General features: G+C 39.6%; 1 protein-coding gene across 5 annotated transcripts in view; it reads left to right on the forward strand.

Annotated features, from left to right (window-relative positions):
• The window catches only part of srgap3 (SLIT-ROBO Rho GTPase activating protein 3), a 55,637-nt gene that overhangs the window by 2,533 nt on the left and 28,198 nt on the right, over positions 1-24,906 (forward strand). For 4 of the 5 annotated variants that reach the window (XM_082532543.1, XM_082532544.1, XM_082532547.1 and 1 more), the window contains exons 2-3: positions 13,788-13,983; positions 21,994-22,156. In XM_082532543.1, coding sequence (XP_082388669.1) covers positions 13,788-13,983; positions 21,994-22,156 — 359 coding nt within the window. Of the gene's footprint in view, positions 1-13,483; positions 13,588-13,787; positions 13,984-21,993; positions 22,157-24,906 lie in introns of those variants that run through there. The other variant, XM_082532545.1, reaches the window with a different exon arrangement.

A 24,906-nucleotide genomic window follows, 5' to 3' on the forward strand; every position in this document is an offset into this window, starting at 1 on the left:
GGGTTCACTTTGTTCAAGCTGTTCAGCTGGTAGATCTTGCATTAGCATGTCAATAGAGACGGTTCATACACTGCATTTACTGAGGAGTTTGGACTTTTGTAACTAACTGCCGTGTGGTTACTGGACTGCAGCTATTCTTCCTCCTGTTTGCCAGTTTTATAGGCAGTTTGTGAAGTGGGCTAAATCACCAGCAGCTGTCTTGACATTTACAATGGCAGCTTTAGGGATAAACCCATGCTCGTCTGTTATTATGTACACATAAAGGCTACTTTTGGCTGCTCCATTATTCACAATGGGTCGCTGCAGCGGATAGCTCTGCACCTTTGATTTGGCAGCTTTTTTTTTTTTTTTTTTTTTTTTTACGCCCTTCCCAAGGCAACCCCCAAAGAGTTTGTGTCTCCTTCCAAGATGAAACTGGGATCTTTTGCTTGTTAAGCAAACATGTGAACAACTACACTTTTGAGCCACCGTTATTTTATATACATGTATGTTTTAAAAGCTTTGCAGTCATGACAATCATGAGTTAATTAGCTGGTGGTGATGAAATAGCTTTGAAGCCAAAAATTGAAAGTCAACAGCTGAGCACTGTTTTCACCGTGACTCATTTTTATTTAACTAGTCTGGTGTTTACACACACACTCTCTCTCTCTCCCTCTCTCTCTCCCTCTCTCTCTCCCTCTTTCTTTTTGTGTGTGCTTTGACTTGTAGCAGGTCCTGTGTCTCCCAAAATCCAGCTCTGTAATAAATCACTAATTGGATGTCTCGCAGTGCATTTTACCGTGTTGCCTTTATTTGTCAAACTGTGCATTTAAATAATGCTGTCTTCTTGTATTTAACAGCTTAAACTCATGCATGGACAGTCTCTGAATGTCTGCAATGGTGACAGTATTGTTTTTTGTTCGTTTTTTTTTGGTCGGCCCGTCCATCCATCAAATAGTTTTGAACACAATGTCTCTGAAATGGTTTAAAGGACTTTCTTCAAATTTGGTTAATATTCTCATGCACTCGAGGATTAACTGATTTGTAGTTTGGTGGTTTGACCTTCTTGGTCATAACCTGAGAAAGAATTAATTATCAAAAAGATTCACTTGCACGTTGAGTAATATGGGGCTACAACTTTGTATTCTGCCATCTTCAGCCTCACTGAGCAAACATGAATTCACTTACTGCCTTTAATGAGGTTCTTTCAGTGTCTTCTCTTATATGCTGTGTTAGTCTGGACGGGCATGAATGTAAACTGAAACCTGACTGGTTTGCGGAGGCAAAGAAACGTGATGCTTTAATTCTAGTTTCATTTGATTTCTTAGTCTGGTAGCTTATATCCAAAGCGTCATATTTAACCTTTTAATGGTATGATGGTAGTCACTTCCAAGAAGTAACTAATGCCTTGCTCTTACACAAGCATCCGATTCATTACTGACAATACATCCACACACCGAACGGGCATTTAGACAGTGACACACTCACCAATGCTGAGATGGTGAAGTGTTATTGAGAGGAAGTAGAGTTTGAATGTGATGGAGCTTACCAAAGATTGGAACTGGTACCATTTGGTTCTAGTTGTTTAGTTTCCCTTGTCATGAACAGAGGAATTAATGCAAGCATGGTCTCATGGAAAATTTTAGTGGTCTACAGATGTACACAAGGTATGACAGCTCATGTTCATGCGGTACGTTTCAGGTGATTCTGAAAAGGAAGCATGGTTTACCACCTCTCGCTTCAAGTTTCTCTTTGCCGTTTGTTGCTAGCCTCTGCTAGTTTCATTCTACCTGACTGAACACAGTCAAGTTTAGACTCCCAAGCAGAACCTAATGAATACCTGAAAAGAATTTGACCAACATTCGCTACATCGTTTGTTACACAATGTGTTATGAAATATTTTTCTGTGTTTTTTGCAGAGCACAAACCTGTGTGCCTCATTTACAGATCAAGCACTGCATTGCAGTATACGGCAAGGTAATCACACACCTATATGTGTGTAATTGTGAGGTGTTATGATATATTATTGGCAGTTTAAGGTCAACAATTAGCTTCCAGATTAACACATGTGCTGTTACAAAACAGTTTTCACTGCTTGTGTGGAAATAAGACTTCAGTATGCCATGTGTTATGAAGCACCTTCTAATGAACCCCGAAGTGTTGCTTTGGTTAAACGCTGATGAGAATTCTGTGAGACACTAGGTGTGTCTCTTTTTGTTATTGCCCCAGGCCACAGACAGCTCTCTGCTGAGTGAGATACAAATCACTGTTCTGGTTGCTGTAGCTGAATTTGTTGCATTTGTGTATTGTTTTTGTCAGTCTGAAGATCAGAGTGTATTGTCATCATGCTTAGATTTGGTTAGTTACCTCTCAGCACCCTGCTGAGTAGCATGAGTGTGGCAGGGTGGAAACACACATGTAGGGAGATGAAGAAATGGTCTCACTGAGTCACTGGCTGAGGATCCTCCAGCTGCCCACTTGTTTGGCAAACCTGCTGAGCATTTGCAGAGCAAAAAACATCCACTAGATATTAAGGCTGAATAAAATTTGTGTGGGACAGCTTGTTTGTTGTGTGGTCCAATAAATCTTGGACTTCATTCAGGGTTGGTTTGTTTTCATGGAGTGGCAGTGAATAGTCAAACACACAGCTCATTCGCTTTCTTGTTTAGAGTTAGATAAGATGGTTTGTACAACTCTGTGTATGCTGGTGTAGTGTTAAGATCCCCAGACCAACAGGAGATCACAAACCCAGCTTCAGGGAGGTCACAAGCTCCTAGTGTGGGTCACAAGCCTGGCTTAATGGGCAGGTTATGTGAGGAAGTCTGCCAAATCAAACATGCGGGTCCATGCTCTGTGATGTGGTGACCCTTTGGGAAATGAGGGAGCACCTGAAAGTACCCTCTTCTCTATTTCTATGTATAAAGCTAGTTTAGATTAGCACATAAACTGGAAACAGCTTGGTTCTGTTCAAAACTAACAAAATATACACACTTGTGTCACTACTCATTAATTAACACATCAGATATTCTTTGGGAGGACAGTTTAGCTAAGAGAAGTTAGCGTGGTGCTAATTACTGCACAGATTTCCAAAACACTGCACTACTCCTTAAACTAATCTTCCAACATCCTTTTATGGCAGGCCACCAAGCCAATCTTAGCCATAATTATAGAATCAGCTAATCTCAGTGACAGGCCATGTTAGCTAAATGAGCTATCTCATTAAAGGCGCTCTCTTTAAGCTGCTTTTGCTGTGCACCTGCAAGCTGCTTTGCAACCCACATCCACCTACTACTTCACATGTGCTCGTGGAAGAACAAAGCCACGCTGCCACATATATAAATTGCTGCAGATGGAAACAAAATCATTTGTAAATAGTGCGTCTGACTGAAATGTGTTTTATCCTTTCAACATTTTATTGAATAAACCTGAAAAGAAAGCTGAGATTTTCTTTATTTTTTGCATTACTTATGGCAATGACGCTAGTAACATTTAAGTATCATTTGTATCATGGCAAAATGCATGAAGTTAGGCATGTGATTATTATGTGTTGTGAGATTCTATTGCACATTGTGGGTGTCAAAACAATATAGAAAGTGAGAATGTAAAACAATAACTGTTTTACATAATGGAAAAAAAAACACGCTATTGTAGCAGTTGAACTCTAACCCCGGGCATTGTATTTCAGTTGCTGTGCAGTCATACGTGTGTTGGATGGTATATGCACCTCAAACAACACTAAGAATAATGCAAAAGTCTACTGTTTGTAATGACAGATTGTTGAAGTCAGTAATTGTATATAACCCTGTGAATTTGAATCAGTGCATAATTTTGGTTGTTCACTCTATTTGTGTCCATAAGTAAGAAGTACAATATTCAGCACAAACTGTCCACTTGTGTTGCGTTCAGTGAACAGTATAATCATGTCATAATGAAGTTTTATCGTACTCGCTGTCACCAGAGTTTTGCTATAGAGCTTCCTCTTTGTTGACTCTTCTCTCGTCTCTATAAGCTCAGTATGATGAATGCAGCTGCCACTCGTTTAGCTGAGAGTTTGCTCTGTCCGTTTCACGGAAGACATAATCATCCTTTCATAAAATGCCTAACGTCCTGAGCAAAGATTATCATTCACTGCTGTCCCACAGTTTTTCAGTTCACGATGGTGTTGATGAACCAGACAAAGGTCCATTTAAACATGAAAAAGGTTTAATTTCCTTGTTAATGTGATGCCAGTCAGTGCATGATTTCATTTCTCAATTGATTCAGCTCTGAGAAGTATTTCTCAGTTAACACTGTATTACGAGTCCAGCAATGCACAACTGTTGCTTTTGGGAGATAAAAGCATACTGTAGTTGCAGTTTGTCCTCTATTTTCAGAAAGGCACAAACATGTCTTAGAGATCTTTGACGATTGCGTGCAGAATTTCAATGCTCTTATTTTTCTATTTTAAAAATTCCCACATGTCTAACTCAGGCAGTCAGAAAGGTGTGAATGCTGAGACTGAGTGTGTTTGGGTCACTTTGTAAACTCGCATTGCTGTTCCAGAGGTGAGTTATTGCTGATAGCAGTAGTCTTTACAAGAAAAATTTCAACATGCACTTCCTGCCAAGAGACAGTAACCTTAGAAACAGGCAGAAACAAGTTTGTGTAAAAATAACAAGTTTGAAAAAGTCACTAATGAAGTAATTAGTTCGGTTCTTGCCACTGCAGGTTTGGGACCTGTTAGATAACTTTATTCCATATTGGTGAAGCACATGTCCCACAGCAGACTTGAGATAATTAAACAGCGCACCTATTTCCAGCTAACAGATTGTAGCAGCATAAGTGGCACAGTTTCACGTGCTAATAGAAGCACAAAACTGTGGCTGCAACTACTGGTATTATATTTTTCCAGTACTAATTATCCTGGTAACCTAAAGTATAATTAAACTAAACTATCTTTAAATAGTTTGTTTTGTTTGACCACCAGTCCCAAACTCAGACATTAAGTTTAGAGCTTGGTTTTATGTGCAGACCCTTACTAATTTCAACCTATTTCTTAGTAGGTCATGAGCACATATTGATATTTTTTTCAAGATAGCCAGCAAGACAATGAAACTCATGTGTTTCAGTTCTCATGAAATGAATGTTTCGAGACCTCTGAGAGGGGACTAGTCCCCCAGACCACCTTGGAAATTTATTTTTAAAGCAAATATAATATTATTTCTGTGTTTTAATCTGTCATCCATGCCCAGTTGTAGTTTGTTATAGTTTGTACAGTTCCTTAGGCCTCTCTGTAACTTATATTTTTCTTATTTCTTGTCTTCTCCTCATATTTATGTGCTCCTTGTGTATATATGGGTATTTAGAACCGCAAAGTGAACCAGAGTCAAATTCCTTGTATGTGTGTGCAAACTTGGCCAAATACAGATGATTCTGATTCTTATTCTTGTTGCCTAAACCTAACCAAACCGCAACAGAAAGTGAAAATAATCATTTATAGGGTAAAAAGTCATACATTGCTGCAGATTGCAATTTGAATTATGGTGATTCACCGCCGATAGTACCAGAAACTTTTACAGCTTTGATCAGTGTGTGACAGCTCTTCTTCACATGCATACACATAATGAACACAAGGAAAATTCATGTGCTGAACTCAAATCAAGTGATTAAATTGTGTGATTATTCCAGGAACTGTCTTAAGATGGTTTTGTTATTTGCTGTGTCACTTTAGACAAATAGAGAGCAAAAAAATAAAAATGCAGGTATTGCTTGATGTTTTTCTGTGATTGTAGCGTGTTTGATGTCTTGACAGTGAAACACCAAAATAACTCAAGAACTTTGACCTGAAAGTTGCAAAAAAAACAAGGGACTTATTTGGTTGTGGCTCACCAGAGAGTCTAGTTAAAGGCCAAACTAGATGACACATCTCCTCTCAAGTTCTGCCTTTTTTTTTTTGTCTTCCACTCTCAGTTTCAGCCAGTAAAGAAATGCAATACACTCATGTGTTTGCCTCAGAAGCCCACACCATCCAACGAAAGCTCGGTAATGTTGGAAGATTCCAATCAGTTAAGTTGCCCATTGTCTCAACTGTATTTAGAAATACTCTTTGAAATTGCCTCATCAACTTCATTTTCAGATTTTCTCCACTTGTCAGTGCACACGTGTCTCTTCATTCAATGCTGCCACCTATTCACACCCATCAGATCCCACCTTTCTTCCAATAAGCGTCTCCCCAGGGAATGGAACACGCCCATGTTGCCATGGCGACACCTCTCAGCCTGGTCCTGCAGAGCTGGATCATGGATACAGCAGATGATAGACAGCTCGACTCTGAGAGGGCGTGTGTCTCAAGCTTTCAGTTTCCCTGAAGTCTTTAATGATTTCCAGAAGTCTTTAGAGCGATCAGGAAGCCAGGGATGGTTTTCTTTGCTCTTTTTATAAAGCAACAGTTATAGTCTTTTTTTTTTATTGTTATCGTGTGTTTTCTTCAGTTTCAGAAGGGTTAAAAAAGACATTCTGCCCATTCAAATACAAAGTTATTATATCTAGTAATTGTTGCATAGAAAATGTTGATTTCCACAGTGGAGCATTTGACTGTAATAATGCAATGTAGTGGGAAAAAAAAGCACGACACGAGGTAATTTGATAGATTCTTTTTCTTTAGAGCTGGATTGATTTTTAGTTTACTAGACAAAACATCCGGTGGAAAATACTATAAACCAGCAGATAATCAGGAAGGATGACTGACAAGTGACATCTTGCTGTAGGATACACCATCAGTTCCTCAGCTATTGATTGGACTCAGCTCCTGTTGTCTTATCTTTGTGGACATGTGCTGCAGCTTGTCTGTGCCGGAGACGAATCAGACGAGATAGAGACATACAGAGAAGAACCTGTGCTGACACTGGGAGCATGCCCTTGTGAATCCAAAATTGTGTTAATCATTAGAGGATTAAAACAGAACAGAAAAAAGGGGGATTAGTTCAACGACTGGAACTTGTATTATGAGACTCTGTGTGTGGGACAGATAGAGTGAAATAAGGTCTGTATAAGGGTTGCATTTGTCTGTTCTTTTCACACAAATTTGTCTCTGCTGTGTAGAGCCCAGATACTGCGGCGCTGAGTTGGGGATTAGAGAAATTTGGCTCAGAGTTGCCTTTGTGTGATGTCTATGTGTGTGTGTCTCATTTTTGTGTGTGTTTTACTGCATGGTGATCTGAACACCCAAGGACATTATTTTCAAAGCGTTTAATAGCTTCTGAGGCTCATTAAAATCTATAATTTATCCAAATTACGTTAGGAGACTCATAGTTCTTGCATCCTCAGACATTTTACCACTGCCTCATGTACTCGCCTGTAATTAACGACAAATAGAACATGTTCACTTTCAAACTTTTTATATGTGGGATTACGTTTTAGTTGTTATGTTACTCTTTAGGGAAATGACCAGTCTTTCCTGCTTCTCCTCAGTCACTTGGCTGCCCTGTGGAGCCCAGCCTTCCCTGCTGCCCTCAGGATGCTCTGCAGAAAATCCCTCTCATTCACTGCACTCCTATTTTATCTCCGCTTCATTGCGTCAAGGCGTCACGTGGCCCTCCCAAACGGCAGACTTGCAGTAAAATGCTCTGCCAATGCATCACCCCTGATGTCCTGTACTGGTTCTGGGAAGAGATGCAGGTTTTATTGATTGATTCATTTTATGTGGAAAAGGGTGATGTCTTGTTCTCAGCTTAACATACAGAGGGAATGATGCCTTAAAAGAAATGTCAAAGTCCATTAAATGTGGATCAGCTTTACACTCATGCATATGTTTAGGACATTTTTGTCATTGTTTTGCACTGAGTTGTGTTTTGGTGACAGACATATTTAAGTTGCATCAGAAACCATGATTTCTGATCAGAGGGACTTTGTGGATAAAAATGTAAATCTTTGACAGTGCAGCCAGTTGTTTTGGCTAACTAAGCCTGCTGGAACAACACATTGGAACTGATGTGCAGTCAATGTGGATAAACTGGCCGCAGTCAGTGACCAGGTTATGTGTCAAGATTTGCCCATTATTGAATCATTGAAAAAAAAAAATCATTATTCCTTATTGATTACTTTACTTCTGAGTACTACAAATCAGAAACTGGAATCTTTATAGAGCTAAGCCGGTGATTTTAAAAGTGTCATATTGCTGTCTTTGAATAGATTTTTTGTAATCTGTGTGCAGGGAGTCAACAGGAAGTCAAGTGGGTCAACTAGAGGATGTCTCTAATGCAGATGTTATTAAAAATATATGTAAATCTGGGCTTTAAATACATGTCATGCTCAGAACTATGTCACCAGAACCTTTAAACGCCACCCAAAATAGTCACAAATCAAATTTGTGTAATATAGCCATAGCACAAGCCGGTGGACATAAAAGCTTGAAAGGTGCAGATCATTTCATACACATTTTATTTGAACCAAACTTTTTACAGACATGCCACAATTCTGTTCATAGACGGTCAGTTTGGGATTCATTTTTTCTGTGCGGCTAAGAGTGATTACTAGAAAGATGCCCTTACTGTGTTGTTGCATAGCTGCCGGCACAGGATTTTGTCTGTAACGGGCCAAAGTTCAGGGATCTCCAACATCCTACTATTGTTTTTTGAAGATTTCCTGTTCTGTGAAGAGTTGAGTGTTCACTGTGCTTCAGTTCCCTTCCCTAAACGGTGTATAACAAGTTTCAGTGTCGAGCAGGTGCTATTCTGAAGGACCTGAACTTAAAATCATGAAGTCAGGAACATAAAGTATCTGTTGCTTCTATGTGCAAGTAGCAACTTTAGGAAATACAAAACAATTGCTCAAATGACTGCTAGAAGCTGCTACAAAAGGTAACTTAGTCCTGTGTTAAATCTCTAATTCCGAAGCAGAATTCAACATTTTTTTAGAATCAACTTTCACGGGGGTGAATTTTTTTGTATGTCAAACATCTAAAAATGTGCAAAGACGTGAATTTATGCATGCAGGAATTTTTAATGACAGGTGGATGCTGACACAGCCAGCTATCTGTTAACTTCACTTCAGCTCATTTGAATCATTGAAGTGGCTCTCTCAACTGTTTGTAGTGTTGGTGCCTTTTGGAGCATTTTTATGAAATTATCTGTAATAACCTGACTTGATGTGTAGTTAACTGTACTAAAAATGTTTCAAGGAGTTGGAAATTTGTGTGCTATTTTAGTCATATTATCACTATTCATGGATGTGTGACCGAATCTGTGGATGGCACGGAGCTAAGCTAGCTAGTGCTATTTTGCCATTTTGCGCTAGCAAATATGTTACATCTCTAGCTCCTATACATTGTTACTGTGCTATCAAATAACTGTATAATTGGACACCTAAAATGGATTTGTATTTTGTCACACCAACTATGGTATGAATGGATCTTGGTACATGCTCATATATCCAGGTAAACAAGTCCCAGACTGCAGCTACTCCCCAGCTGTATAGTATTCATAGCCACTGAATAACAGTCAGTGGCTGTTGAATCGTTTTACAACTGTAGAAGTATTTGATTTATTGACAGTTTCGTTGTGGTCCAACTCATGAACCGTGACAAAAGCTAAAGTAACCAGGGTGAAGCCAGCCAAACAAATAGCATGGTGGAGGCTGATGGGATGAGCAAAGTCTGAAATAACCAGCTCTTAAATGTGCCAGAGAAACCGGCCATGCACTCCCATTTGAACTGATTAACTCCACCTACTGGGAACTTGCAAGACAACACAGAAGGAGAAATGGGGAAGAACACAGGGCAACTGGGTGTACTGTGAAGTGAGATTAATGGGTTAGTGATCTATGTTGAACTTAAAGTCAGACTTAAACATGTCACAAACGTTTCTCTCCTCTTACCTGGCTAAATCACCATGGTAACTTATGATACAAATAATCTGGTAAGGAGCAGGTTAATGTTCAGAGGTTTATTTTGCAAGAAGAGCCACAGTTTCTCAAATTCCTTTATTTACAGCATGTTTTATCACAACTGAAACCCAGCTCTAAAGTTACAGCAGTGCAAACTGTGTATCCCATCATCACTGAAATTTGCATAAATGCAGCTGGCAATCCAAAAAACAAAAAAAAAGTGTAAATGTTTTTATTCTTAATTCTAACCTGCTGCTACGTCTGTTCCACACTGCTGGGAGTGGTAGAACACACACCAGGAACATCTGTTCAATCAATAAAATTCATTTCACATTGATCTGCCTTTTGGCTAGTAACCTTTAATATTTAAATTTATCCAGTTTAGTTTTTCACAGTTCTAATTAGCAGCTGCCACATTACAAATAAACTATAGGTCTGCGGGATAGATCGCCAGATTAGTGATTTTCTGCAGCATTTATCTCTTGTCTTATTTGCAACAGTGCTGCAGTTTTAATAATGATGAGAATAATAATAATGTAAACTTTATTGATCCTCGTGGGGAAATTCCTCTCTGCATTTAACCCATTCACTCAGTGAAGCAGTGAATGGGTTAAATGTTCTTTAAAGATATTTTTATGTTCTCACTGTTTTATCATCATTGATAACATTTCAGCTGATGTGACACTCGAAGGGGTCATTTAGTTTGGAAGAGTCACATGATGAGTGAGCACACAGAGCCTGAAGCAGAAAGCCCGGCTTAACAGAGACTTCTGAGAACCACCATCTGATCCCTGTTATCTCCAACTAGCATTTGAACTCTGTCAAGCCAGCTAACGCTGACACAGTCTGGTTGTGTTGAACTTCCTTCATGGTGTAGCCCTCAGGTTCAGCCAAGCCAGGAGGGCCATCACAGTTCGAGTATATAAATGTTCTTGAAAGCATTAGGGTTTGTGTGCCATACTAGTCACAGAGTATTTCATCTGGGCAATCCATAGTCTTTCAACAATTACATGGTAGAAAGACAAAGGATATCAGATATTACAGAAATGTATCTATCTAGCAAAAATATTAATGCGTTGTCTTTAAAACTGTAAGGAGGCATCTTTAAATTTACTGCACACACATATTCACAGCATTTTGCCAACCTCACAGACGGAAGCGAACTAAAGAAGGGTCCTTCTCTTTGAAGAAACCACAGCAAATCAAGCCATACTCAGTGTGCTGGAAATACTTAGGGAATAATTCTTCAATTGCTCATGGTTTCTCAGAGGGAAAGGCACACTTCTGGTGTGACCTATTTTTCCAATCTCATCTGTCAAAAGCAAGGCTGCAGCTGGTGGTTCCCTTTCTGTAAAAGAATGTTTTTAAAAGTCCTCCATGTCACTCACGCACATTGCTGTCACATTTTCCTCTGGCTTCTTTTTTTCTTGCCTTGAATTCTTCTGCATTGTTTCTGTCTTCTGAAAGTAATATATATATATAAAAACATAACTGAATGTTTGGCAAAGCATTCCTGACAGAAGTGAAGTAGTAAAATACTGTATATCCCTGAGCTCTGATTCAGTTCCCACTAAAAACAGAGCTTTAAGCCCTGCTGAGAGAGAGAGAGGGAGGCCCCCTGGATAAAGGGGAGGGCTGGGACAATGGTTAACCACAGAGTGAAGCATGCCGCTTGAGGCTGAAGCCAGGCGGCACGACATCACAGGGAGAGCAAAGGCTCCCTGTGCACAGTGTTACGGTTTCCCCAGCAGTCAGAGCCAACATATATCCATGATGAGGGCTTTGCTGTCCAAATTACACCCTCAGCAGCATGAAAACACAGTCTGTGTCACTGCTGTGGTTTCACCATTCAGCTGGCAGTTCGTCTGCCTGCAGAGTGTCACTGACACGGCTTTGATACTGTACGTGTGCGATTCATCCTGCCTTCATTTTAAAGGTTATAACTTGCAGTGACTCATATTGTAAATAAGAGATGTTGCAACATGACATGCCTTGCATTAGGAAGTTCTTCTTCTTCTTCTTCTTCTTCTTCTTCTTCTTTTAGCACATTTTCATGCAGAAAAAATAAAAGATCCTTTTGATTGGTGGAAAATCTTAATTGCCAAAAGTTAGCACAATGTGGCTCTTGGCTTTATTTAGTCATTATAGGTTAGGATGAAGTATTCACAAGAGAAACCTTGAAAGCTTAAAAATCTGTGGCAGCAGTACTGGTAGCTGTCATTTCATCATGTTTTGATACTCGCTTCTTGAATCACACTGAGGGAAAAATAAAGTTAATTGAAAATATAGACGCATCAACAAAACTGGGATTTCTAGTAAAGGTTTCACATGGGTTCGTGGTGTTTTCTTCCTCTTTTCAAGTGAGATTCATCCTGTTTACTTGCGCTCCTTCCTTAACAGTATAATTTTATTCTACAGAATAGGCATTTTTCTGTTCCTGAGCTGAGGCGTCATTGTTGCTGATGACAGCACTACAAAGGGGAATTGAGTTTTGCTTGTGGCTCCCATGAAGGGTCTGTAGTCTGGCCGCTAACATCGTGTTCCTCTTGAGGCGAAATGTTGCTACTTAGTCCAAGTGGGGGAGTGAAGCGTTTCTCATTAAATCAGTTTTATTTAGATGTACATGAGAGGTCATAAACACAGGTCAACTTACTGGCTTCTCTCTCGCAGCTGACTCTCTTTATCGCTGCTCTCCTGCTTTCAATTACTATTTCTCAATTTTGTTGATTTCATTTAATTTGAAGGTTAGTCAAGGTTTTATTGTGCATTGTTATCTGTGTAGTTGTAACTGGGTTGTGTTATGTTTTTGGGAATTTGTATGTTTGTCACAGAAGCTTTTAACTTTGTTACATTCCTATAGTAAAAGTGGAGATGGATAATTTTAAAAACAGTCATTCAACATATACAATAAGGAGAAAAAGACTGCAAAGAGTCCTGTCAAAACTTAGTACAATTCATTATTCACTAAAGGTGTAGAACCGATTTAGCATCAACAAATGAATGTACTTTATCAGTCTCTCACATCGTTATGGAGGAATTTTCACCCAGTCTCCTTTAGAGTGTTGCTTCTGTCCATTGAGGTTTGCAATCTTTCTCTCTTCTTGAGGTTGATGTTCTGGAAAATAACCTAGTTTTAGCCTAGCTGTAGCTATCAGACAGGCCTCATGTTTAGATGGAGAATATTTTGGTGTACAGAGGAGTTTGTGGTTGACGTGTTTGTATGGTGCCCAGGTCCTGTGGCTGCAAAACAAACCCAACTTATCCCCCTTCCACCACCGTGCTCAAGGGGTGGTTTGAGGTGTTTGTGCGAATGTGCTGTGATTGGTTTTCACCAGATGTCCAGCTGCACATTATGGCCAAACTCCTCCACTTTAGTCTGGTCTGCCCAAAGGAGATTGTTCCAGAAATCCTGTAGTTTGTTCAGATGCAACTTTGTAAACCAAAGCTATACTGCCATGTCCTTTTTAGAGAGAAGAGGCTTTCTCCTGGAAACCCTTATAAACAAGACATACTTGTTTAATCTTCCTCCAAAGGTATTGTCAGGAAATGTTAGCATGCTAACATTTAGCATGCTAACTGAGGTCTGTAGAGTATGAGATATAGCGCTTAGTTTCCTCAGTTTCTTTGAGCACTGCACTGTCTGACATTAGGGTGAATTTCTTGGCACACCCACTCTGGGGAAGATTGTGTTAACTCACACCTCAATGCTCCAGACCAACAAACTGCCAAAACGTATTATTTATAGAGGTGGTTACTCCTGCTGATAATCAGTTAAACAGCATCGTTTACTTACTCTATTAATTCCTATGGAAGCAGTAATGGTTCACTTAGTTTTTTACAGTACTGCCTAGAGTCATATGAACATCTTATTTTTCACATTACTGTGCCTTAATTTTGTGTGTAAAAAGTCAATCAAACTCCTTTTTGTTTGGTGTTTTCTTGTACAGAGATCCGTAACCAGCTGGTGGAGCAGTTTAAATGCCTGGAGCAACAGTCTGAATCACGTATCCAGCTCCTGCAGGATCTGCAGGAGTTCTTCCGTCGCAAAGCAGAGATTGAACTGGAATACTCCCGCAGCTTGGAGAAACTGGCTGAGAGGTTCTCCTCGAAGATCCGCAGCTCCAGAGAACACCAACAGTTTAAGTGAGTTGAAGCATTTATAGCTGGTACTGTTTAATATATATTCTTCTGTGCATTGGAGTCTTTGTGTGTTGTTGATTGGAAGCAGGTGCACTATCATATTTTCTTTCCTTAATGTTGTCTAAGTTTTTGGCTTCTTGTTAGATTTGAATTTAAATGGCATTTCATGACCTACTTGCTTTATTTCCTTTATCATATGAAGGTCAAGTCACTTTTTCTCCTCACTAAACACTTCCTTCCTTGATGCTAATCACATTGCAGCATTATATAACAGAATGCTCCCATTTGTTTACGTGCTGTCAGGGAATGTCTCTTATTACAGTCTTCGCCTTTATGACAGCTTCAAAGGTCAGATTATTCTAGCTTCACAATGACTGCTCAGTTCATTAGAGGTTTCAACTCTTGAATGTTGGACATACTACACGCAGTTCACTTTTGCCACTATAATTGAGAACTTAGCTTTCTAACTTTTTATCGAAAATGTAAATTAAATGTGCATAAATGTGCTGAGTAGCAATAAATTAAAAGCCATTACATTTTTACCCTGATTGTGTATTGTTGTTACCCCATTGGCTGGGTGGGCAGGCGGACACCAGAGTTTGTGAATGTGATAATATGAGAACAAGGCGATGTAGGAGTTTTAAATTGATATCACCATACCATCTATGAGTTTGAATCCCAGTGACCATGACTTCAAGATCAGAGGTTAACTTTTTTAAAAGTCACCTAGGATTTTCAAATCAATACCATAGATGCATCTACTAGGAGTGGAGGCACTGGTGACTGCCAGTGTTTTTTAAAGACGGGTCACAGGAGGGAACATTATAAATCCTGTAGCCAAGTACAAAAGCAAAAAAGGCAAATATTGCTAAATGTCATCAGATCAAAATCAGACCTCATGCAGCTTTGACCTATTTAGATTTGAAGTTCTGAAAATACTGAAATGGATACCAGTGAGGAAATAAGGAATCGTCTGGCCAGAGATTACCACAACACATTGGTGCATGACTCACGCAGGGCATGAAATTGAGTTCTGCCGCTCCCAAAATCAAGCACCTCAGGCGAGCAGGCAAGCTTAGTTCAGTTTGGTAATGGGAGCACTAACCCAGCTGTGATCTGGCAGCAGATCTCAGACATAAATCTGCACCAACATACGCAGTATGTAGTCAAATTCTAGCTTCTGATTCTTGCAAATGGGAACAACACAAATGGATTTCCAATATTTCCATAAGAAGGTCTGTTTAATTCTCAAAAGTTGATAAAGAAATATTAGTGTTTTGCCTGATTCTTAAAAATAAAACTGATTATTTTGTTCAGGTGTCAAAACCTTTTCGAGAGAGGTGTGTAAATATCCTACATTTGACACATTAAGTGCAGCAGGCTATTAGTAATAACAGAATCAGTAGGTAAAGTACTGATTTCACAGAGTTAATACTGGTAGGGTTATGCTTTGATGTATTATTTATTGCATGTCATTGATGCATTACTGTGTAAGCAGCAATTGAATAATATAACTGGTCTTGGTAGCTGCAATGTAGTTGCACTAAAACTATTTCCTGTTTTGCTTTTTTTATCCTCTGAAAGTGTGAGTGCAAAAAGGTGACAAGTCAGCTCAGTGGGTTACTAATAATATATTTATATTAATCTTGCTTTGTTCAGTTTGGTAGTGGGAGCACTAACCCAGCAGATGTGACGCATAAATCTGCACCAACATACGCAGTATATATTCTAACCCTCCACCTCTGATTTTAATTATGATGCCTAACAAAAAAACTTTTTTTTGTTTTTATGTGAAAACCTTGTTTGAGAGAATTGTGTAAACATCCTGTATTTGACATACTAAGTGCAAAAGTCTATAATTAATAGCAGAATCACTAATTAAAGTTTAAACAGATTATATAAAGTGAAAACTGTTAGGGTTATGCTAGTGATGTATTATTTATTGTTTGTTGCTGATGCATTAAAATGTAAGCAGCAGTTTTGATAGTATAACTGGTCTTGGTAGCCAAAATGTAGTTGTGCAAAAAGTACATGATTTCCTGTTTTTTAACCCTCTGAAAGTGTGAAAGTTTGAAAAAAAAGTCAATGTATTGGGTCACATGTAATACACAGTAATACATATATTAATCTCGCTTCAGATTTGCAGATAGATGATTAAGTTCGTGCCTTGACTTCCACTTTTAATTTTTAACCAGAAAACCAGTGTTTTTAATTTTCAGAAGACTTGTGTAACTCTGTGTACACAAGGCCGTGTAGTGTGTGCGTTCTTTTTTTAGCAGTATTGAACAGTGTTTCTAAAGCAGATGAGGATTTGGCTGCATAATTGAGCTGTATGAGTGTATGAATGGGTGTATGTTACTCTGAAGACAGCCTCACAAAAACCAGCACTGCTAGTTCGAGACAGTGGCTTAACCTTTTGACTCCACAGCTGATCCATGCAGTGATGGACAAGTGTTAGAAGAATAATCCTGAGATATCCAGTCTACTTATGCTTTCTGCTTGTGGTGAGCCGACAGGTGTTTCAGTGCAGTGTCTGGGCAGAGATCTCCTGCACAGACATAAACAGGTCTAGAGTAAAATGATATTTAAGCAGACGTGACATTTTAAAAGCTTATTAGACTAACTGCTAGAGAATACTCTGGACTCTGTCTGAAAGAACTGATGCGCTCACAAACCACTAACGGAGGAAGTGTGGGTGGGGAGGATGTAAGGTTCACTCAGGCCACACACACTTTTGTGTGTGTTAGACAGAAACACATCAGGCCACAGTAAATTCAAACTGTCCCATTCATCAACCAAAGTGAGTTCATAAGCTTTTGATAATGACACAAAAAGGTTTATAACATTACCGCACCTTCTTCCTTGAACTCCCAGTCTGCAGGCGGGCAACCACAAATCCTGGTAATCAGCCGTGACACACCCTTCAGTCAGCCTTTCCTACTACTTTAGTGTAGTTAAGTTAATGAGGAGCCACTAAAACACCAAATGGGCAAGAAGAGCACTTGTGTTTTTCTTTAAAAAAGACAAAAAAAACCCCACTTTGGTGGCACAAATTATGCAGTATTCAACATCAAAGTCACAGAAATGTACATTATGCCTTTCACTTATACTTTTTTTTGGAAAAAATTTTTTTCACTCTCGCTTAGATGACCATCTTTCATCGCAAAGGAAGCCATGCTCAGGAAACCTTGTGCTGTACTGCTAAGGGGTGCTTCATAAGCAGCTTAGTGGACATCACCACACAGCGGTAAAATGGCGTCATTCTGACCAGGACAGACTTCCATATGTCCTGGATCCCTGCCTACAGCTGCTGGCTGAACCCTTCCAGTGCAGATTCATTAGCAAGCTGAATGCCACTGTGATTTACAGCTACTGCAGCTAAGGCTACACTGCAGCAACCCAACCGAGAATTATTTTGCTCTGGCGCTTTACCCTATTTGCCTCAGTGAAAAGACACACTGAGAGGTTACTTAGGTGTTCTGTGCTACAGTTACGGTGCAAGTGCTTTTCTTTCTCACACCAGGGTGCTCCCACATCCTCCAGTGTTGTTATTAAAGTGTTTGGACTCTATTTACCATGTGCAATGTGCATTTTTGTTTACGAAATACTCCGAGATGCTAGAGAACTGCATAGATGTCAAATTGGGCAACGCTTTTAATGCCTTTTCTGTACAAAGTGATCATGCTTAGTGCCGTACGGAGTCACCGCCTATTTTATTTCGAGCCAGGAAAAACCCTGCTTATTGGATCCTTAGAGACAACAGCTGACTTGATTTTATTTATGGGACAGATGTTTACGAGTAAATTATGAGCAGGTTTTATAAAGTAACCCATCAAATTAGGATGGATTGATATTGTATGTCCGTGATATAGATAGGATGGCAAATCATGCAGCACTAATATGGATAACAACCTTGCTGTGGAGATGAAGCTGGGGTTATAGCGCCGTCTAAGTTTGTGTGTATGCTCATTAGGTTTGAGAGGAATCTGGGGAAAAAAGTCTGATGTCTTTATTGAGATCTTTGTGTATATCAGGCTTTCCTTTTAGTAATGACCTTTGTTCATTCAAAGGACGTCACGGTTCAGATGTCACAACTTGAAACTGTATAGCTGGATATTGTCATGTTTCAGCATTACACATTTTGATCCAGCCTGTGCTCGTAACAAGCTTTTCTTTGAGAAGCCTCGAAACATGATAATGCTCTTCGGTTATGATTCGTCTCATTTTAGGAATGCAACGACCTTTTTAATTGTGCTTTGCAGGCTTGGCAGACAAGCATCAGCCTAGAGCAATGACTTTAGTTCCATTGGTTTTTATAAGTATGGCTACTCTGGTGGTCTGAGGTTCAAAGAGTAAAAGGTTGAGTTGTATCTCTTGTAGTCAGTGCACAGCAGTTGGTGTGACGCTTTTGCAAATCACGGTGTGCGGATCAATAGAGTAGCTGTTTTGCAGTTTGCGTTTCAGATCTTGTCAAAGCCCCGTGTCCTCTTCGCAGGCACTGCCCCATGCTCTGCCCTGCTCTGCCCCATCTGTCTGTACAGCTGTGCGTTATCAAGTGCTGGCAGTGTGTCTCCTCGAAAAAAAAACCCCAAAGTAAATGGTGTGCAAATCAGCGATGTAGCATATTTAAGCTGTGCTGAAAAATGGGGGCAAAAGAAAATTTAAATGGCAAAGCAAGCTGCATGTGCCCACGTGTCCCTTGTCTTTTGAAGCTGTTTGGCACTTTCTTCTTTTCCTTGGCTGTTTCATTGATAAGCAGCAGGCAAGCAGTGTGGAGCGGATTAAAGGCCTTTATAAAGCTGAGTCCTGGTTTGATAAATACACACTTCCTTCTGGAAATCCTGGCTCAGACACATCAGAGGCTCTTGGTGATTAGATGGTGGCATTCAGAGCAACCGTGACTAAAGCACGGCCACTCTTCTATACAATACTCACTTGTTCAGAGTATGCATATTAAGGAGACAGCCTGCCATCATTTTATCCTTGAATCAGAGGATTATTGCTATACTCTCCAAACACGCTCTCTTTTTTTGTTTCTCCATTCACTTTCACTGACACTGTGTCTCATCTTCTTCTTCATTCTCTTTGAATTGTTCACAGATCATGCTCAGTGTATGTACCTGCATTACACGGGGAGCAGAGTCTAAAACTATGCAGACAGGCAGACAGGGCTTTGCTGAATGAGACGAATATAACAGGATGCCAGAAAGCTGCACTCGTCCTCCTCCTCCTCTTCCTCTTTGTTTCTCTAGAGACTGTCAGGGCTCATCATTTGCCTTCTTCTGCATGTTAATGATATTCCTTGTATAAATACAGAGGGCATGAAGCCATTCAAAATCAAACCTTTTGAAGCCTTCAAGATTAATTGACCTGCAAGTTCTCACTTGATATTCATCCTTCTACAGGAAATTGGCAAGAAGTGGGTAAAACGTAGAGATTGAGGAATGAATATCTTTTATGACTGATATATCTCTGTAGAACCAGTACAGAACAAGGTTGTGTCTCAGTACTGTAAAAAGTGGAGGAGCTACATTTAGTACAGAGTTAACAGGCTCTGCTCCCACACAGGCCTAATTACTGACCTTATGCTCCTAATTTCTGTGAAAATAGGGCACCAGTGATAAAACAAGGAGATCTTGTGTCCGTTATCGCTTTCTTTTTCTTGTTGCCAAGGTTTTATGCCACAACATTAAAAATCTGTGCCCTTCCATTTTCATGCACTCACACACCAAAAAACATCCTTCTACATTTTTTAAAAAACTCAGTGAATGAAGGACATTGGAACTGGGTGCAGTGATGTTACATAAAGCAAAAAAACTGAGTTTTAAGAATTGGGACAAGCTTTAAAGTCTATTTGGTACGACCAGCTAGATATTTTGATCTCTCTTAGACAGTTTTCTTGTAATTTCTTTAAGTAGTCTTCAGGAATAGTTCTCCAGGGTTCTTGAAAAGCAATCAAAGCTCTTCTTTGGATGTTGGCTGCTTTTTGTTCTGTTTTCTGACAAGGTGCTTCAATAATGTTGAGGCCCCGCAGAAGCCATTCTTAAGAAAGGCAAATTGGGAGTAATCTGCCAGATTACACAAGAATTGTACTGAAAATTAACAGGTCTTATGATTTTACGAAGTGATTAATCCAACTTGAAAGTTTTGGTTCAAACTGTGAGAAAACATGGGTCTATCGATATTCTGCAGAGTTTATACAGCGAGAAAACAGCTTTTTGGTTGTTGTTTTTTATAAGCTGTGTGCTTAAAGTCTGTTGAGTAAACTGCAAATTGCTATTTATTTCAGTGTGGCACGAATCTGGTGCTCCAGTCAAGTTAAACAGATATTAAAGGAAAAAGTAACCATACTTATAGACCACAGGTCCACTACCGCTTTAAATCATCATAGGCGGGCCTGGGATTTATGCCTGTAGGAAGTGTTCGGGGCTTGGGTGGAAAGCTGAGGTGGATAAAAAGAACTAAAATTGGAGCTTGGTTGTGCTTAGGGATGAGATGAAGCATCTCTGGCCACTTTCAGGGATTAACAGTGAGTAGAGGTGCCTGTTCCCTAAACCTCTCAACCACAAACAGCAATTATACACCAAGGACCTGCTTCTCTTATGGGAAGATAGGTCAGTCAAGAAGAACTGGTACAAAATGAGGGATGGTGAGACAGTCAAAGTAGGTCATCCCAGAGGAATGACAGAGAATATGGTCTTTATTAGACCTACTAATGTTGGGTTTTGCTATGTCCCACTTGTCCTTTACACAGTCTTACAAATGAGTTCATATCACTATAATAGAGTTAGTTAATTGCTGAATAATTGTATTATTGCTTTTCAATTGTCACAATCAAGACTGAAATGTGACGTTTGATTAACACTTGGCTTATATCGGATCTTTACTACTCAGTTTTTGTGGTCTTAAATGAACTGACCTACCTTTTGGATAACGGGCATGGATACACTATGTTCAGTTTAACATGAAGAGGCAGGGTGCACAGTAAATGGACAGATCAAGTTTACTTCAAATGCTATCCTATTTTCTGCTCCACAAGGATGTTATGAAGATGATGTGCTGCTGTTTGTATCCTGTCAGCCTCTTGTAAGTGTGTTTAGAGGCAGAGTTAAGTAAAGAAATAATGGTGGAGGAACTCTGGAGTAGCAAGATATCAGCTTCATTAGATGCGATTAGCATTATGGAAGCTCTCTGAAGGGGATGTCTTTGATGTTGGTGCTGCTCGTCTTTTTCTTCCCCTCAACAGTGAAACCCAATCCTCTGCTGTGCTCTGGTTCTCTCCCTTCTATGCTCTTACCCCCCTCCCCGCCCCCTTTGTCTCTTCCTCAGGGTTGCTTGATTGATTAATGCTCAGATTGAATCCAGACAAGGGTATGGGTTTGAAGGGATTGTGCGTGTGTGTGTGCAGTTGTTCAGTGTCTATGTGACTTGGTTTAAAAGCACCCGAGGCCAAGACAGTTTAAACTGATTATGCAGCAATCAGGGCCTGTGACTCTCTCGATCGCTATGGTCACGAGCATTATGAATTTAACCACTTGGTGCCTTGCTAGCTATAGCATTGCTTGGAGTGTCTTGGAAAGCAAAAAGGACGTGATAGTGAGAGGGATTAACACATTCAGTTAGGTAAAATCTTTATTATTATTATTTTTTTATCCTAACAATAATTTTGTGTTAATCTTTAGCCAAACTTTGTTGTATCTGGCTGGTGAAATTCCCATCAGTTTTAGTTGCACAACAACATGCAAACTCTACACAGAGAGGCCCCAGCTAACCATAAACATGTTGTCTATATTGAACTTAATAGTTTATTATAAGCCATAGCTAGCTCTGAGTTGTGGATAGCTTTAGGTACAAGTGTCTGTTCTTAGTGTGTCTAAACTATAATTTTACTAAATAAATCTGAACATTTGAAGCAAAACTTTATTTTTTTTAGTTTATAGTTACCACCTGTGTGAGACCTGATTCTGTTCTGAAAAGCTCTTTAACAGTCCTCTATGTCTCTTATTGTCCCAGGAAAGATCAGCACTTGCTGTCATCCGTAAACTGCTGGTATCTGTTGCTGAACCAGACGAGGCGTGAGAGCCGTGACCATGCCACCCTCAGTGACATCTACACCAACAATGTTATTGTCCGCCTGGCCCAGATCAGCGAGGATGTAATTCGCCTGTTCAAAAAGGTAAGACCATCAATCTCCTTCCTTTTTTTCCTACTTTGTTACCAATGAAAAGATTTCAATATGCAGCCAAACCTCTGCTCTGCCTTTAAGCTTTCATTTTGCTGATTAAGTGCATTAAGTGCACATGGAGTTCGTAAGATGTCTAGGTTTTGCACGGCCTACGGAGCAGTAAAAGCAGCTTGGGGGACAAGCAGAGACTCCCTGGTCTAAGAATCTACAGCTCGTACTAGTGTGAGCAACACCTGGCTCTCTGTCAGCACATTTTAGAAATGACTGAGGCCCTATCCAAACACCAGAAGGTTGTTTTCACCTTGCAGGCTTTCCTGTAGTGAACTTAACTCTGCTTATGAGGTTTGATTCTGATGCTCTGTGTGTGTGTGTGTGTGTGTGTGTGTGTGTGTGTGTGTGTGTGTGTGTTTTCTGCAGAAAATCATGAATGTTTATACTAAAATAAATGAGCTTTGGTTAAATGTGAGACGGGGCAAACAAAGACAAAATGTAATCTGTAAAAACTTTACAAATAGTTTTTCAAGTAGTAAATAAAATAGGAATTTTGTTACAGGTAATATCTCTGATATTATATGAATATTAGTTTGTTATGCTACTGTTGATGGGCTGATCAGAGTTAGAAGGGTGTGTTCTGATGAATGTGCTAATAGTCAGTGGTAATATAATTACAAAAGGTGTGGCAAGTATGAATGTACAGAGTGCGATATTTTCCTGTTGTCTTCTCTGTTCTACATCACTTTTAATTTCAAACAGAATACATTAATAATCTTCTTTTTTCGTGCCTTTTATTGAGGGAAGATTTTAAAAATGTACGTTCACTATAAAGGGCTCTGTAAGCGCCACAGCTCTTACAGTGTATTGCATCACAGTTTTTACTCACTCAATGAAACCTTCCTCATCCCCCAAGCCTCTGCAGTACACGCTGCAGTCTGTCTCACCTCAGAGCCACTGATGCATACAGATGCCGTTCACCAGCTGCTGGAGCCCTCTCAGGGTGTATCCAGTTCATTACATTCAGTTCAATGATTGTTTGAGAAGAACTTATTGCTTGTGATCCAGATAAAAACAAAGCTGCAACATCAAATCCCTTCTTTATTACCAAGGCTGTGTTTATTTTCCTCTTCTGAGCGTACTTTATAATCAAGTTTCTGTTACAGAAACATTTTCTTTTGAGATTCTTTTATAATTATAATTAGGTTAGTTTGTGACTCATGGGTTGCAAGTTTTTTCAAGCACAGTTACCATAGCAGACCAGGGTGTGGACAAAAAAAGGTTACCTTTCATATATCAATGAACGCCTCTGATCTGTGGGTGGATGTGGTTCAAGTTGAGTGTTTGTACTTCTTTTACCTATGTTGTGGGGACATTGCATATTGTGGAGTCCCAGTATGAAAATAAGCTAAAAATAAACTCCGGCAAACAAAATGTGTTAAAGTTATGTCTAGATTCAGGCTTAGAGTTAAGCAAGCAGTAATTATGCCAAGGGTAACAGTAAGTCTCCAGAAGAGAAGGGCAGGAGCAGGTCCCCATAAGACAATGAAAGTAAGTCAGTGTCTTGCTGTCTGAAGTGATGAAAATACTGTGTGTGTTTGTGTGTTTTTGCGTTCAGCTATGCTTTGTCATTGGTGCAGCAAGGTTTCATTATAGCAAAATACATCCGTTATTGATCTGCTTTGTTCAAATATGAAATGACTGTTGCTGAGTCATTATCTTCCATACACCAGAGAAAAATGAGTCAGCTGTTTTCACTGTTAAAAAATGTGTCTAAGAAAAGTTGTGCACATGAGGAGATGCATAATCTTTTCTGCTCAAAGTCATTGCCGTATTTGGCAAACCACTTGTTTTGTTCATTAGCAATCATCATCATAACATCATGTTTGCTTATTAGTATGTTATTGTGTTGCAGTTTTTAGCTGAAATGTTCCCAGTGTTAATGGCTAAGGTGACACCTTCCAGGCAACACACAAAACAAGTGTCAAACAACACAGTATCACAGCTTAAAGGTTCTGGGAACTGTTTTGGGTCTCGTTTGCACACCAGCTCTACTGAGGAACCTTGGGACTTCATGTACCTCTTGTTTTTCACCACTCCATTTTGACAGTAGGATTCAGCCTTCAGCAACTTCAAGCTTAGTTTACTTCTCAGAGCTTAGCCCTAAAACCTCTGTTATAATTCACAAGTAGCTGAATTTGATTTGATGGTCAGGTAACATATTTCATTTTGGCTGTTTATTCTAGAGACATTAAAACATCCATGTAGTGATCGTTCCTGTTTGAATCATGGGTTACTGAGTTTTAGCTTCCTTACTCAAAATGCCCACAAATTCTGCCGGCGGTGGTGCAGTGAGTTATCTCATAGCAAGAATGTTCTTAGTTTGAAACACCTAGTTGTCTTCAGCCTTTCAATATGTTGTTGCTTGTTCTTCCTGTGGTTTGTAGCTCTGATCCCATAGTCCAAAGACACGATTGTTCGGCATATAATGGCAGTAGGCGTGGAACTGGGCATGAGGATCTTTCTCACTGCTTCTCATGCTATTACCAGTGGTATACGCTCCAGACCCCTGTGACCCTGACTGGGTAAGGGTTAACAAAATGAATGGATTGAGAACAAAACTGGTTCTAGGCTAAGAAAATCTACGTTTTCATTCAACACCTACCCTGAATGTCAACTAAAAAAATACCTATGCAACCCGAAAAAGCACAATCTTTGAAAATAGAACTCCGGGTTTTGTGACATAAAAG

Source organism: Aulonocara stuartgranti, assembly GCF_965226115.1.
Source record: "Aulonocara stuartgranti genome assembly, chromosome: 5".
Lineage (NCBI taxonomy): Eukaryota > Metazoa > Chordata > Actinopteri > Cichliformes > Cichlidae > Aulonocara > Aulonocara stuartgranti.